This window comes from Gopherus evgoodei, chromosome 2, assembly GCF_007399415.2.
Source record: "Gopherus evgoodei ecotype Sinaloan lineage chromosome 2, rGopEvg1_v1.p, whole genome shotgun sequence".
NCBI lineage: Eukaryota > Metazoa > Chordata > Testudines > Testudinidae > Gopherus > Gopherus evgoodei.
Genome location: NC_044323.1, coordinates 66,138,602 through 66,155,764, shown reverse-complemented (window position 1 = coordinate 66,155,764; position 17,163 = coordinate 66,138,602). Strand labels below are relative to the sequence as shown.

At 41.5% G+C, this 17,163-nt stretch overlaps 1 protein-coding gene across 1 annotated transcript in view; it reads right to left on the bottom strand.

The window, feature by feature from the left end:
- The window catches only part of GALNT15 (polypeptide N-acetylgalactosaminyltransferase 15), a 39,124-nt gene that overhangs the window by 19,234 nt on the left and 2,727 nt on the right, over positions 1 to 17,163 (bottom strand). Inside the window, exons 2-3 of the mRNA XM_030550885.1 lie at positions 12,715 to 12,881; positions 10,463 to 10,667 (exon numbers count right to left, since the gene is read on the bottom strand). Of these exons, the coding sequence (XP_030406745.1) occupies positions 10,463 to 10,667; positions 12,715 to 12,881 (372 nt within the window). The remainder of the gene's footprint in view (positions 1 to 10,462; positions 10,668 to 12,714; positions 12,882 to 17,163) is intronic.

The window sequence follows — 17,163 nt, the reverse complement described above, 5'->3', positions numbered from 1 at the left end:
AAAAGAACTGGCAACAATGCTTTGTCCAATGTGAATGGGGCGTTATTAATTTGTGAATATTTCAAATGCCTGGAGCACATGAGACCTTCAAAAAAGCAAACAAACATAACTTCCTGTTTGGGGATTTCTAAACCAAATACAACTTGCAAATGAAATGTTTTCCCATTACCCTTTACATAAGCTGTGGACATTGTGTTCTTTTCTTGTGAAAAAGAAGAATTAATTAACCAATCTGCCTAAAGTTTCATATACTGTAGACAGCTTTTAGAAGGGCTTTGTATTGATTTGTACCATGCTTTGCTGGAAAGGAATAGATTGTTAAAATGAGCACAGGTAACAAAAACAACTGTAAAAATGTTCCTATTGTCCTCAATTCACTCTCACAGTGGGTCTTTTCCTACAAAAATGAGATGGCTTGAGAATCCAAGCTCCATGTAGACTCTTGCTCAGGCCCAAAGTTGGGGCAAGCATCTGCCTTTGGGCACTGTCTGGGCACCTACATTTCCACTGAAATCACCTTTGTAAAGGGCTGTGAGATCTTCAGATGAACATAGTATATAAATGCAAAACATATTAATGAGTGTTATTCTAGACAAGTGGAGGGCATGAAAAGAAGAGCAGGAAGAGAGACAAAGTCCGTGACGTCAGCTACCTAGTTGCAGGGGACTAAGTATGTGGAAGGTTTTAAAAGCAAAGTCAGTGTTGAACAGGATACTGAAATGAATGCCGAGCTAGTGGCATTGTGTTAGAATGGGAGTGATGAGTTCATGTTTCTTTGTGCGCGTGAGGAGGCAGGCAGCAGTTTTTTCTATTAATTTTGGAATCTGGAAAGCTGAGATTTGCAGGCCCTACAGAAGGGAATTGCAGTAGTTGTCCTGAGAAGAGATGAAGACATTGTTTGATTTTTGTAGAAAATATTTACATTCTTCATGCTAAATCAGCATAAAGTTAACATGCACACAAATCTTTTAAACAATAGAACCATTTTTGCCTGATCCTGCACACCTGGCAAAACTCTGATTTTTAAAAGCAGCAGACAGACAATGTGGCAATTTTCAGTGGCTGTAGTAATTCTTAATTATATTTAACAACAATTTTATAAATAATTGGTGATCTACATTGTAGAACCAAATGAAGAGATCATGATTGTTAGAAGATAAATTAACATCTTTTAACAATTTTGAAGCCTTTGGGCCAGGCTCCACAAACTCTCAGAGTTGCAATACTTAACTTTTATGCACCTCGAAAAATCACAGGAACCACAAGGCAATTCACAAAGCCTGAGTTAGGTGCTTAGGCTTCCTCTACAATGCATGGGGAGAGATAGGCACCTTAGCATGTGATCCACAAAATCCAGCCTGCCAGGAGGTGTGATGCTTAACCTAGCCAATGGGAGATGCTGACCAAAGGGATGTGTCCCACGCTCCATCTACCTCATGAAGCCTGGATTTAGGCACCTCACTCTGCTGGCAATCCATGAACCAGGAGAAGATAGATGCTTCTCTGCTAAACTCACTTCTGGGGTCCAATCCAGCAGACATGCTCAGAGGCTGCCTAATGCCAAACAAAATGAAGGGGCTCACCATTGTAACACTTAGCCCAGTAGTTAGGGTACTCTTCCAGGATATAGGACACCACAGGTTGAAGTCCCCCTTCCACCTGACAAAGAGAAGGGATTTGAATAGGGATCTGCCACCTCTCAGGAGAGTGTCCGAGATTATAGATTAGTCTGATGTGGATCTCCCTCAATCTCTCCTATGAAAGTTATTTCACTTCATTAAATAATTAAATATTAATTAGGCACCAGAAAGAGTGATAATGACTCTATAAGCTGGTGGCTAGGGCACTCGGCTGAGAGGTGGCACATCCCTATGCAAATCCTTTCACCTCACCAGGCAGAGAGGGGACTTAAACTGGGAGGTCTCTCACATCTCAGGTGAGTACCATAACCACCTGGCTAAAAGTTATAAGGCAGGTTCCCCCTCCAGCTTTTTTGTATGGAGTTAGGCAGCCTCTGAGCATGCCTACAGGATTAGGTCCCTGACGTGAATTAAGAGTTTCCCCATCTATCTTCTCCCAGTCCAGGGATTGCACTGAGGGTTAGGCAGGAGATGGGCATCCAGACACCTAGAGGGAGGCAGCAATACTCATGTCCAGAGGCAGAAACATAGGCACATAGGGAACTCTTACTGCAAAAGCTTAGGCGCTAGTGAGTTTGGGTGCCTACGAGGCTAAGCAGTAGCTGAGCAGGTGGTTTGTGGATTGCAGCAATGTCTAAAAATTGAATATAGGTGCCTAAATCTAGTGTTTAGGCACCTAAGTACCTTTGTGGATCTGAGTTTCTGTTCCTAATTCAGTATTTTAATATATAGTGTACAGTAATAGAGGGAAATATCACATGATGATAGATTTGAATCTAAAATAAGGGATGAGGGAGAGGTGCATCCAGAAAGAGGTGTAGTGTGAGACATTTTGACTGCTAAGGGATGAGAAAACCATGCCTTCCTACACTCTAAAGATGGAGTCTGTGCCCTTCTATAGTCAAACCTTCCACAATAACCAGGCTAATTTTTTCTTTGTTTGGTGTTCTCAGGGGCCAAGCATCAAACCTACTTGATATGTTTTTCCCATATGCAAAAAAGCAGCTATATCTTCTCAGTCTGAATTAATTTTATTTTAGATTAAGGTGGGCTATATACTTTATATTCGCACTGAAAGGGCTACCTGGAGCTAGAGAGCTCAACTAAGGCACCTCCTTGCACCTGGAGGGAGGGCTAGGACCAACTGAAGAGGAGGCCCAGCTGGGGGAGAAGTTGGGCCTTCATAAAGGAAAGGAGTACAGAGTAGTGGAAAAGGCCCAGAGAGGATAACTAGGTGAGAGGAAGTTGGGAGTTTTCACTTGTGAAAGTAGAATGAATTATATTGTAAAAATAAGAATGGATTAAAGAAATGTTGTATGTACCTTTAAGCAGAAATAAGAAATGTTGAAATACAGGTGCCAGGAAAAGAAACATTAGGCATAAACAAGGGTACTAATGGCGAAACATTAACAGAAGATCGGTAATAGTTAGTAAGGAAATAAGATATGCATGCCTAGCCCAGGTAAACGTATCAGATTCTGCTTCCTTTGTTATCTTGTTAAGTGCTTGCCCTTTTATCTATATAAATAAGATAGTTTATGTCTTCCATGGTGCTCACATTATCTGGGTGTTATTAGCTGAGCGCTGTGCTAATAAAACAGAGTGGTCTGACAAACTATGAGTCCTGAGTCTAACTTTGACACACTCTTGGGCTACAGAGATGGCTGAGAGGCTGGAAGCTTGCAGCCAGAACTAGAGGGGCCTGAGCCAAGAAGAAATCTGAGAGCCCACACTCTGAATTAAGAGCAAAAAAGAACTTCACAGTCATTAGGCTGAGCCACTTCAGGAAGTCCTGAGGAAGGAGGGCATGGGACCTGGAAAGTTAGCCCAGGAAGCTGAGGGTGTTAGGACCGGCCACCAGAGACCAGGAAAACCGTGTGTGTGGACAGTTAAATGGCAAAGACTACAAGAGCTGGTGATTCTCACTGCAGTGGGCCCCAAAAGGGTTTGATATGGAGCTGAGACTGATGGAGTACCAAAATGTCAGGAGATGCGGAGTTCTCTCTTCATGACAGGGTTTAGCAAAGTACTGGCAGCTGAGTGTGACTAGAAGTACTTGCATGGGGATTTCCTTGGATGGTCTATGTTGAGGATCCCAGCTGAGGACCTGTGGAGCTTAGTAATTCCACAGGAAGAGGGGTGGAAGAGAATGGAACTTTAGTTATCTTTTTATGTGGACTTGGGACAGGAGTTCTCTGGAAGAGGAGAGACTTTAAAATGACATGTCTGGAGCGTCAAGTTGCAAGGAGAGGCAGGACTGGTGTAGCTGTCAGCAAGGGGTACTAGAGAAGAAAGCAATTGTGCCACAGCTAGCCACAAATGGGCACAGTAGTAGTGAATCCATTCTTCTACAAGAAATAACCAAAGCCAAATCTTCATGATGGAGCACAGTATGTGCACCCTCTGCAACAGGGTGCCACCTATATGAATACAAAATGGCAGCTGCCTCCAGCAGACTCCTAGAGATTTAAAGGTGCAATACACAAGAAACAGTCACAATTACATAGCTATTAAACTATATATTATTATTGATCTGGAAGCAGACTGAAATATAGACTGGTGTAGGATGAAACTATCTGAGGGGCATCTGAACTGTTTTCCAAAACACTGTACAGGTTGTTCTGTTAGTCATCCCTGAACAACTGTCAAGAAATTCTTTACAAATCAATGACACATTCTTCAAGGAAAGACAATATATTGTAGCTAACATAAGAATGGCCATACTGGGTCAGACCAAAGGTTCATCTAGACCACTATCCTGTCTTCTGACAGTGGCCAGTGCTAGATGCTTTAGAGGGAATAAACAGAACAGGGCAATTATTGAGTTATCCATCCCTTGTTATCCAGTCCTAGCTTCTAGCAGCCAGAGTTTTAGGGATGCCCAGCGCATAAGATTGCATTCCTGACCATCTTGACTAATAGCATGGATGGACCTATCCCCCATGAATTTATCTAATCCTTTTTTTAAATCCAGTTATACTTTTGGCCTTCACAGTATCCCCTGGCAATGGGTTCCACAGATTGACTGTGTATGAATGAGTACTTATGTTTGTTTTAAAGCTGCTGTCTATTAATTTCATTGGTGACCCCTAGTTCTTGTGTTACGTGACGGGGTAAATAACACGTCCTTATTCACTTTCTCCACATTATTCATGATTTTGTAGACCTCTATCGTATCCCATTTTAGTCATCTCTTTTCAATGCTGAACAGTCTTTTTGCGGATACAAACTAACACAGCTGCTACTCTGAGTCCCAGTTTTATTAATTTCTCCGCACATGGAAGCTGTTCCATACTCCTAATGTATATTTTTCAGGTCTAACACATCTTTTTTTAGATGAGCTTACCAGAATGGCACACAGCATTCAAGGTGTGGGCATACCATGAATTTATATAATGGCAATATGATATTTTCCGTCTTCTTATCTATCTCTTTCTTAACGGTTCTTAACATTCTGTTAGCTTTTTTGACTGCTGCTCCACTCTGGATGTTTTCAGAGAACTATCCACCATGACTCCAAGATCTCTTTCTTGAGTGGCAACAGCTAATTTAAACCCCATCATTTTGTATGTATAAATAATTTGGGATTATGCTTTTCAATGTGCATTACTTTGCATTTATCAACATTAAATTTAATCTGCCATTTTGTTGCTCAGTCACCTAGTTTTGTTAGCTTTGGACTTAACTATCTTGAGTAATTTTGTATCATCTGCAAACTTTGCCACCTCACTGTTTATCCCTTTTTCCAGATCATTTTATGTTGAATTGCACTTGTGCCAGTACAGATCCTTGGTGGACCCCGCTATTTACCTCTCTCAATGGTAAAAACTCACCATAGTCTCATTATTCTAACCCTTTGTCTCCTATCTTTTCACTGCTGCACTGTTTCACAGTGAATCTATATTTATGGTTAGAAGAATTCATCCTAAACAAGTCTTACTTGAGGGTGTATGCACATGGTAATTATTTTAGGAAGATTTTGTAGTTTCTGGGAAAAGAATTTTGATAAGCTTATCAACTAAAGCCCTAAAACCAAAAAATAACACAAAGTAGTCAAGTACCCCTGCTTAGGGCTGCCCAGACGGGGGGGCAATTGGGGCAATTTGCCCTGGGCCCCACAGGAGCCCCGGGAGCCCTGGCCCGGTAGTGGTCGGGGTCTTTGTCCGGCATTTCGACAGCGATGGGCCCTTCAGTGCTGCCAAAGATATGGAGTGACTGAAGGGCCCCCCATTGCTGAAATGCCCCATGAGCTGTGGCCCGGCGGCGGTCTGGGTCTTCTGTGGCATGTCGGTAGCGGGGGGTCCTTCAGTCGCTCCAGGTCTTTGGTGGTATTTTGGTGGCGGGGGGCCCTTCAGTGCTGCTGAAGATGCAGAGCGACTGAAGGGCTCCCTATCACCAAAATGCCACTGAAGACCTGGACCACTGCTAGGTGAGTACAAGCACCGCAGCTCCCCCACTTTTCCCTAAGTCCCCGAATCCTCTGGGCAGCCCTGTCCCTGCTAAGTGAATTCAGTAATCCAGTAAGGTGTATAGTGATCCTTTTTCAATAAGGATGGAACGAATTCTATAATCTTTTCTTTCTCTAGCACCTTTTATCACAAGGTATTCCAAAGGACTACATAACTTTAGGCAGGATGTTCTTCCCGGTAAGCCATAGGCTGGTGACTCAGGAGCCCTGGGTTCCATTCCCAGCTCTGCCACAGGTGTCCTTAGAAAAATTCACTTCACTTCCCTACTTCCTTATCTGCAAAATGGGAATAACAGTGTTTATCTGCCTCAAATGGGTATTTGTGAAATCCTTGGGAGAAGAACTATGTAATCAGCAAATAATATTTTACATTCATAGATAGAGCTGGCAGTCACACCTATAGTTTAGCTTGCCTAACATTCTCCTATTGAAACTTACCTATAAGGAGCACTTTGATGATCCCCACTGAAATGTAGCTCCCTCTGAGATGGAATTCAGTGGCCCACAGTAACACTACCCAACATCTGAGGATAGGAACTGGAAAATGACACACCTAGCTAAATCTTTAGGGAAATGTAGGCAGGCACTGGGCAGCATGACACTGGCATTTGTGTGGGGAAGCAGAGTTACCAGCATGATACCTGAGGGCACTGTACTGTGGAAATTAGTTTATCTTGGATGAAACAAATATACTTGTCTTAGTTAAAGATCCCATGGCATTTTCCCCAAGAAATAAGGTTAACACTGATATCCTGCATAATTCTATTAATTACATACTGCCTACAAGTCAGTAGGAACTGCAGGTGCACAGCAGGTCTGAAAATCAGGCCCTAGGTGTCCAAGGTGAGCACCTAAAAACTGAGGCATCCTAAAGTTAGCGGGAACTTTTGAAAACAATCGGCCTGATTCATCACCTCCACTTCCCGGAGCACCTAAGTATTTCTTAGGAGTCTGCCATCCATCCTCATGGAGTCTTGGAGAATGGGAATCTTTCTATAGATAGAACCTATCAATATTCTCTATTTTAAAGGTTAAAAAGTCTACAGAAAACGTTTTAATTCAATATGGCTTTTTTTAGAATAATTTCTATACAACCCTACTGGTTTCATCCCTGTTGAATTGTATAGGTCTTTTCCATAAGAGACTGAGGCCTTATCTTACTCTGAGGTTTAATCAACTGGTGTAGATACACCAATATAGCTACACTAATACAAACCCTCAATGTAGAAGTATTACACCGGCATAAACTGTGATTTGCTCCTGATTTGAAACTTGTTCTGTTGCACCAGAGCAGCTAGAACAGTGTAGTCACAATGGTGTCTAAAACTCCAGTGCAGAAAGTGAGCTGGTTTGGGATTACCATGTAATTAGTCAGTATTTTATATGACAAGAAATCTGTGCTTGCCTGCATTAGGTTACTAATTTCACCAGCTCCTACTGTGTTAAGATAATAAATGTAACTCAGGAGACCTGCGTTCATAGTAAAGTTTCGAAGCTGTATTAAGTCAATGTTCAGTTGTAAACTTTTGAAAGAACAACTATGATGTTTTGTTCGGTTATGAACAACTTCCATTCCCGAGGTGTTTGTAACCCTGAGGTTCTACTGTAAGTGCAAAGTATTATTAAAACATCTTTCTGCTGCTTATTCTTCAAATGTACTTTTGCAACATTATTGATTTCCTAATGTATTTTGAATCTGCAGACTGCATGATTTTCACAAACATCTGAAATTGTTTGCTTATGATTATTTCATTGATATCAGAAATAGAAGACCAAAAGTATGATGCTGTTCCTGAAGCCTGTATTTTGTATTTCAAAAGGTATAACTTAACTAGAGTTGAAGCTGTCTGTGTAGATAAAGTACCTGATTCTGCCTTCATGTTGTATATTACATTAATACCACATCCGTCTCCCTGTAGTAAGTTAGTTTGAATTTTTATTTTATATATATAATAAATTTGTTTTCTTTCTTTCCCTTTTTAACATTAGATCTGGGAGAGCATTGGATTGTTGTTGGTTGGAACTCATGCAAAGGTTCAGACATCAGAAAGGCTGTATATAACCTGGGCAGTTGCTGAGTCACTTTCTGTAGCTGATGAAGTGCTCTCCTACGCTAAAGCACTTTCTTTTACAGCTAAAGTGAGTGAGTGACAACTTATTTAGTGCACAGTGAAGAAGAGAGGTGGGTGTTTCGTGAGCCAGTGAAACTTTGTTTTCTGCTTCACTATTATATAAGAAGGTGAATATGGATTCAATTTCACAGTTCCTCACCTGCTTAATTAATTCAAGTTTATTATACTAATGCCTTGCACTTCCATAGCATCTCAAAGACTTTATGAAAAATAATGCTGTAACTCTCCCCACACCCTCACCATCAGATAGATGGCATTAGCATCATTTTACAGAAGGGAAAAGTGAGACACAGTGAGCTTAACAATTTGCCAACTGTCTTAGCAAGTCAATGCAGAACCAGGACTAGAACCCAGCTCTACTTGATTGACAGTCCTGTGGTCTTAACTACCACACACAGCTCCTTTGCTTGGAGTAGGAACACTTCTGCTATAGTATTTAGAAAGGGATAATTAGGGCCTCCACTGTTTTTCAAATCAGGCTACATTTCTATTCATGGGCCAGAAATCCTGCAGCCTTTACTCAGGACTAAATCCTGGCTCGCTGTACAAAACAGGAGTAAATAATGAACACTTTGGCTCTGCACAAAGGTTGGTGGTGTGTGCTGCAGGTGTCAGAAGCCTTTCCCATGGGTCACAAGGCACTAGTGAAGCTGCTCCATGACCACTATAGAAGCCTCAGGGTGACAGTAGCATTGGTGGCTTCCTCACTCTCTTGCCATGGTGAATTTTAGCCAGTAAATCAGTGTGGCATGAATTTGTTTCATTGGATCCATGGGCCATGCCTCCTCTCCTGCTCTTGTAATTCTCCTGTGAAGTGGCATATAAAAAGTTTCCATGGAGCAGTGCATCACTGTGACTCTCCTTTAAGGCTTTCTGTAGCTCTTTTAGGGTATGTCTACATTGCAATCAGGAGATAAGATTGCAGCATGTGCAGACGTTGGATACTAGATCAAAGCCAGTTTGAGTCACTACAGCAATGAAGCGTCAGCAGCATGGACCACAAATAATCCAGAGGACAAAGCAATCTGCTTTCACTGGGAAACCCTGTTAGAAAAAGGCAGACATGGAAACCTAGAACAGTATTGTATTCCACATACTTGCAGCATCTTTCATTTTGCATTTGAACAATGCAATCATTTCTAAAAGTGAACATGAATGAGTTTAAAAGCAGCCATTGTCAGCAGTAAAAGCAGCCCATTTCGTTGCCTGGGAACAACCTTGTTTGCAGCTTCTTACTTTGGTTACTTACTGAGCTAGTAAGTGTTTTAAAGGAGGCATTATACTTTTCTTTTCAAAATACACCCTCACCCCCTCAGCAATTCATTGTATTACAAACAGCTTTAGTTTACTATTAATGTTACATAATTTAATGTTCAAACATTTATTTTTCAGTGGCTTCAGAATTCTTTCTTTATTAAAGAGTATGTACTTACTGCATATGATTCTTGAAACACTTCAGTACCCTAACCTCTTTGTGATGCTTGGTGATTGCTGAATGCTGAGCACAGCCATGCAGTATCTCTGTTTGTCTTTGTGAACTTAGTGTTGGTGAAATAGCTAGGATTTAGGCAGCCCGAAAAGTCTTCTATTTTTCCACAGAACAGCCACAGGTACAACGTGGGAGAGAGCAGTGCAGCCCTTCCCACAGTGTCCTGTCAATGTGCATCAGATGTGACAGGAGCAGCTCACAGGAAGAGAAGATAATCCAGCCTCTGGGCCTATTCAATCCTTGTGAGACTGCCAGCAAGTGCTGCAAATAATGCTAACTGTTGTAGTGGTTTCTCTGATGGATGCTTGTCGTCCGTTGCTCGCTGTCTGGGATTGCCAATTCATTTCATGGTGGCCACCATTTGCTCCAATGCTAATGTATTTCAGATACTACAGACACAGGCTGTATTCCCTCAAGGCAGCTCTAGAGAGAAAGGGTTTGGTAGTGTGTCTTATTAAATGCCTGGTCTGTCTAGTCTTCTAACTTTCAGGTTAATGCACATAGAGTAAAAGTAAAATAACACAGTATGGCTAAAGGGATGAAAGACCGTGAAAACCCAAGATAAAAATGAATTTTAAGAGATCACGAGTGTTGTCCTGTTCTCAAGAATTAGTATAAACTTGTGCATTATGAACGATATAAATAGTTCAAGGATCACAGTTCTTCATGGTGACCCACTCCCTTCTAACAAGCATCTAAACATTTTGTACACTAAGCCCAAAGGGATATTTACCTGCCAGTGGCTAGTCTGCCCAACAGGGGTTCTAACCAGCCTGTGTGACACTCACAGTGGGAGTCCATGAAGACCAGCACATCCCCAGTTGCCCGTGCAGCTCCCAACATACGACCCCGAATGACCCCGAGCCTCTTGTTGCTCCTGATCAATTTCACACCATCCAGCTTGGAGATGTATTCGCTCAGGGCTGACTTCAGATGCCCTGCAATAAATATAATAATCATTCAGATTTCAGTGCTGATTCAATCTGTCAAAACCTGCCCCCCCCAAACAACAAAAAACTGTTTGTGGCAAAAATGGTACTCCCCAGCTAGAAAAGTGATTTCTGGGCTAGTTTTGCATTTGTCCTTCTCAGTCATGCAGGGAGTAAAGGGGAGCAGAGCCTCACCTCCAGCTCCTATTTAACTATGTCAGACCTTTCTAGCTTGCAGTTCTGGGCATGGGGGATGTGCTGTGCTGCCCCTTCCCTCCCCCTAACCTTCTCGCTGCTGTAAGGAAATTGTGTAGGGAACAATGGAACCACGGTTTTGCCTCCCCACAAGTCAGCCAGGGGAACTGGCTGGGCATACTGGGAGGTGTGTGCAGGCCCCTGGAAAAGAGTGCAGTACACATGACATCATTGTGAAAGGGGAAAGTGGGAAGGAATGGTGACTTTCTCAGTCACAGTTCTTGAGGCTACTCCTTGGGCAGTGAATCTTAACCACCAACTTATGCGCTAAGGGCACAATCTAGCATTTTATTTTTAATGTGGTGTTAGTTTAAAAACAGAAGCAAAATGAAGTGAATTTAGAACTTGTAACAGATACCGGACTAACACAGTTGTGGAGACCGATGTCCTCTGTTTCAATAGGGACAAGCCAGAAAGAATGTGACCTTCTCTTATATTTGCCTACTTATATGTCCTTCAACTATAGACTGGAAGAGCAAACTCTGAGGTGAGAGTATAATTTGCTAGCAGTGAAGAATCCATGTTGCCTCAGAAGCAATCTATGGAAGAAAACCTCCATGCATGCAGAAGGGTGCTGCCCAGTGTTATCAGAAATGATGCGTGGGGGGAAGAAACGTGGATCATGTGCCCCCCAGATTTGCTGCTTGGCTTGTACTGAGCATGTTCACATGGACTGAGTGTGCTCAGTAACATTTGCTAAAGTCACTGCTCTCCCTCTGCCTTCCCCACTGTCAGCAAGTACAGGTCATCTCTGAGTGTTACCACCAGCTTTCCCAAATTATCCCAAGTCTCATGACATTTGCTCTTTTTCTTAAAGTTGCAGCTCCTGGAATTCTGTAAGAATCTCAGCTTTCATTGGGAAAAAAATTGTTCTGCATTTGGAAAGAAGTAGGATGATGCACTTTGTGTCACATGAGGATAAGGCGGTACTTTCCACTCCATTGGGAACGAAGGAGTCTTTAAGCAGCATCTACTAGGGATAAACATCTTTAAATCAGAAGACTGGAAGAATGCTAAGGTTGTGCCAATATTCAGAAATGGCAAATAAGATGACTTGGCTAACTATAAGACAGTTAGCCTGACATCAGTCCTAGGAAAAATAGTGGAAAAGCTGATTGTCATTAATCATATTCCCATCCTTTATTAATCAACATGGTTTTATGGAAAATAGATCCTGTCAAACTAATTTGATTTCATTCTTTGAGATTATAAATTAGGTTGATAATGGTAACTGCATGGTTGTAATAGATTTTTGTAAAGTGTTTGATTTAGTACCACATGCCAATTTCATTAAAAAAAATTAACACTTTCCAATATTAAAAAAGCACCCATTAAATGGATTGAGAACTGGCTAAATGAGGCATTTCAAAAAGTAGTTGTAAATTGGGGTATTTCCAGTGGAGAGATTAGTTTGAGGTCCACCATTGTTCAGCACCTTTATCACTGATCTGAAAGTAAATATAAAATCACTGGTGATTAAAATTTGTGGTTGACACAAAGATTGGTGGAGTGGGACATAATGACTAGGAGAGGACAGTCATGCATAGCAATCTGGTGAACTGTGTTTAAAAATAAAGGCTTTAAACTATTGGAAATGACAGGAAAAAATAAACACTTTCAAACTTAGGCTGAAGTTGAATTTTAGGGGAGGAAAAGTAAAATTTGGCAACCAGTTTTCTCTATATTTAGCTTGATTTTGGAGGGTTCTTATAGTTCCATTCTCCCCATCCCTGCCATGCAGTATTACAACTTCCTTCCAAGAGCTTGAAAATAGAATTTAGGGAGAGCAAAAGGGAGCTACCTTGTTGACTGAGGTCATCGACAAGAATAATTTCCTTCAGAGATGCCCTTGGGGCTGTGTCCATTACACTGTGCACAGTTCTCAAGAGAGTAGACCAGGCTTCGTCATGGAAACAGATGATGACACTAGCAGTAGGAAGGTTGGGGTCATAGTCCTGTTGCAGACAGCTGTATGTGATAGAATGAGAGCGGCACAATATAGAAGGTTGCAACACTTTTTTTTCGTTTACTTATTGTTATGAACACATCCATTTCTCTGAGGCTGAAAGTCACAATCTACCCTTAACTTCATTGCAGACAGCTCAAAATCTTTGCTCAGGGTGAAGTGATGGTTAAAAAAGCAAACAAAATGTTAGGCTGTCTAATGAATGGGATAGAGAATAACAGCAAAAATATTATAATGGCATTATAGAAAACAATAGTTTGGTCTCACCTGGAACATTGTGCTTGGTTCTGGTTATCCTACTTTGAAAAAGACAGAGCTGAAATAGAAAGGGTCCAGACAAAGAGGACTGGAAGCATGGAAAGACTTTAAAGATGTGGTAAATAAGGACTAAGATAGAAATTAATTAATTAATGCTATAGGGGAAATCAGTCTGGTGCTTCTATTTTCCCATTCTCACAAAACAAGAACAAGGAACAGCCAAAGAAATTGAAAAGCAACACCTTTTAAATGGATGCTACTAACTTATACAATGCTTAATAAGCCCGTGTAACTCATTGCCACAAGATATTATTGAAACTTAGGATGATCAAGGAAAGATCAGACTCATAGACTCATAGACTCTAGGACTGGAAGGGACCTCGAGAGATCATCGAGTCCAGTCCCCTGCCCTCATGGCAGGACCAAATACTGTCTAGAGTATATATGAAAACATTTATAATTACATGACATAGGTTAAATATATACTTTTTTCTAAAAGATTATTCGTCAGGGCATAAGCCATCCATTGATGGACGGGGGTTAAGGAGAAACTCCCTGAGTGGGCAGGTTTCCATAATTGTCTACTTCAAGATTTCTTGCTCTTTCCTTTCAGGTTTTTGGTACTGACCAGTTTCAGAGACAGGATTTCTGACTTAGGCTCACTGTTCTGATCTGGTGTGGCATTCCCTCATGGGGTGATATGGAGTATATTCCTGATGCCATTGAAGTTAATGGGAATTTTACCACTCATGGAAGTCACACATATAGCATTACAGTTAGTGAGAATTAGGTGGTTACATCCTCACACAACTCTGAGTATTTAGGGACCACAAACATTTTAATGAAATCTTGTGAAGCATTGGACAAATTTCCAAGAATGGATGCAATGTGTGGATAGACATAAGTACTCATGCATCCATTGCACACACAAGCTGATTTTGTCTCGTAGAAAGTGGATGATTACACACACTAACTGGCAGCAACATAGTTATCCAGCATGGGTTCACAAATACATATTTTACAGATAGTGTGTGTCTGCATACATTTTGCATATGCACTTGTTTTACCTAAGAAAAATTGGCCTAAAATATTCAGTTTTCCATGTGGACTCCCTTTAATTTGTCTAGCTAATTTAATCTCTAATAGAAAGAAATCCTCAGTGGAAGCACCACAGCATTACATAAAGATTATATGGAGATTATATAGTTCTACTTCTCCTCAAACTACTCAAGATGTAATTTCATTAAAGGCAGTGGGATCAATCTGGCCCAGGTTGTTTTTTTTTCAAATATCTTTGTGTTGTCACTTAAGATAGGAGAAAAGGGATAATCCTAGTGTCTTGAAGGGGGCAATTTGTGTTTCCAAGCAGAAGTATCTGATTTAACAATTATATCCAGAGACAGGGAAGGGAAAGAAAGAAACTGATACAGCCTCTGAACCAGGAGCAACAAATACTGACACAACCAACTGTGGATTTTTTCCACAATCCCATAATGCTTTGCAACTAGTAGTGTTGCCATGGCAAGAAAGTTGATGCTATTTTGGGGGATGTTGATTGGAAAAGGATTTAAAATGACTGCTCTAGACTATGAAGCCTAGCTGATGCAGCATTCAGTTGCCATGGTGATTGGCGAGGAATAAAAATACAGATAACTAGTCTTCAGTTAAATGAGAGGGGCTGTTGGCACATGAAACTCCTTTTCTATACTTTGGGGCCCATGACTGGCTGATCATTTCAAACAAGAAAAGGTCATGACTGATAAGGGACAGAGGGGTCTAATCTTACTGATGAACAATACTGAATTGTGGTCAACACTACATTAATTCACACAAGGCAAAGGCACCGCCAAAGGAGACTCCTGCTCGGCTCCAGAAAAATGTCTTATTGAGATTCAATTCCCAGCAGCACTTCAATGGGAGCTGTAGTTTTGTGAGGTAATTTAAAACCTTTTGGACATTTTGTATGTTTGCATTTGCCTGAGTACATAATATTTGACATTTAATCCCAATAGAGAAGAACTGTGGTTTGTGGACAAGGCCTTGTCATAAAGTCAAGATGACAGGCTTGACTCACCCCCAATGTCCAGGAGGATGCTAACTGCACTTGGGCAAGCTGAAAGCAGGCATTCTCAAAGGTGGCAAATACACCTCTGGGGGATGATAATGGAAGGGTGTTGAGCATTTGTACCTTCAGGGTCCTGGTAAACGAGAGTAGCATTAAAGTACAATTGGCCCCATTAGTGGAGGATTCCCAGGGGTTAGGCGTGGTCACTTGGCCATGCTCTCTCCCCAGCCAGAAAAGTAAATGGGATTACATGAAGTATGATTTTGTTCTATTAATAAGTTTTAGTGAAAGGGTGGAGAGCATGCTGGCAGAGATCCAGGACTATTCATACATGTTTTGAAAAGTACCACCGACATCTACCAGGGATAGGCAGGAAAGACAGTGGTTGTAGGGAGCCATGCTTGATGTGTAAAGTTGTGGGGTGTGGCTGCAGAGGTCAAAGGGGCCACCTTCCACATTGGATGGTCAGGTCCAGGACTTTATGGACAGCGCATGAGTGGCAGGCTGCAGTGAACAGCAGGCACTGATTTCTGTTGTGTGCGAGCTATGTAATCTTTAAATAAAAAGAATTTAGTTTTTACAGTGCACTGCTTTAATACAAAGGACAATGCAATGGTTTACTGTCAGCTTTAAGGGACAGCACTTCTAAGAGTATGTACTATGACAAACTCCATATATCTTAATGCTGATTTATTAGTAGATGAAATATATAGAAGTGGGGGTTTATCATTATTATTTTGCAGCATGCAAGTATGTGTTAGGTGCCTCACAATAAGCAGGTATGGTCCCTGCCACAACAGTTTACCAACTAATTTCACACAGGCCGCAACAAAGCGGGATTTTATAGAAATAACTCTCTGGAATACTTCTAGCTGGTTTTGGTTGGTTAATTATAGAGGGCCTGATTTACCCCTGCATTGCTCTAATTTTCCTTCAGTGTAACTCAGCTGAAATAAAAACAAATTAAAGATAATGCATATCAAACACTGTTACCAAATATGGAAAACATCCTCCAAGTCTTGAAGTTTGTCTCCTCAAACATGGACCACCATTTGTCTCTAGCCATGTGAAAATGACCACTGCAAAAGATGTTATGTGAAACCTGTTGCTTGCGTAGGGCCAGATCTTATCTTTTTGGCATGCTGCACTACTCAAAGTATAGTCTGCCTCAGAAAGACAGAATCCCTCTCAGAGCTCCCCCATTGCTCTGGGGAGCATGGAAGCTGCTATATCCCTCTAAGATGTGCTACGTAACCCATCTCATGTGGCTAGCCAGATCAGAGGGGGGCAGAGTCATGGCTTTATCTCAGGGGTTGGCAACCTTTCAGAAGTGGTGTGTTGAGTCTTCATTTATTCACTCTAATTTAAGGTTTCACGTGCCAGTAATACATTTTAATGTTTTTAGAAGGTCTCTTTCTATAAGTCTATAATATATAACTAAACTATTGTTGTATGTAAAGCAGATAAGGATTTTAAAATGTTTAAGAAGCTTCATTTAAAATTAAATTAAAATGCAGAGCCCGCCGGACTGGTGGCCAGGACCCTGGCAGTGTGAGTGCCGCTGAAAATCAGCTTGCGTTCCGCCTTCGGCACCCGTGCCATAGGTTGCCTACACTTACTCCACCTTTTTCTCTCCCCACCCCCACCACATTCCAGAGTCTCCCCCCCCCCGATGATAATGGGAGTAGGAGTGAGTTCCGGAGCTGCTATTCTGCCTTAAGGAATCTGTGCAGGAAGGGGGCTTGATGCTTTCTTTGTCCTCCACTACCTACTTGGCTAGGTACCAGGTAGAACCTCACTCATCAAGACCAACTGATGCACAGACTAACCTACCAGTGAACTTTTTACTAGATCTTCTTAGCAGGCCATAGCCCTGTAATCTACCTTGTACCTCAGTTCCCCTAGGTGTAAAATGGGAATAGTCCTTCCCTACCTCTCAGGGGTGTTGTGAGATAAAAATT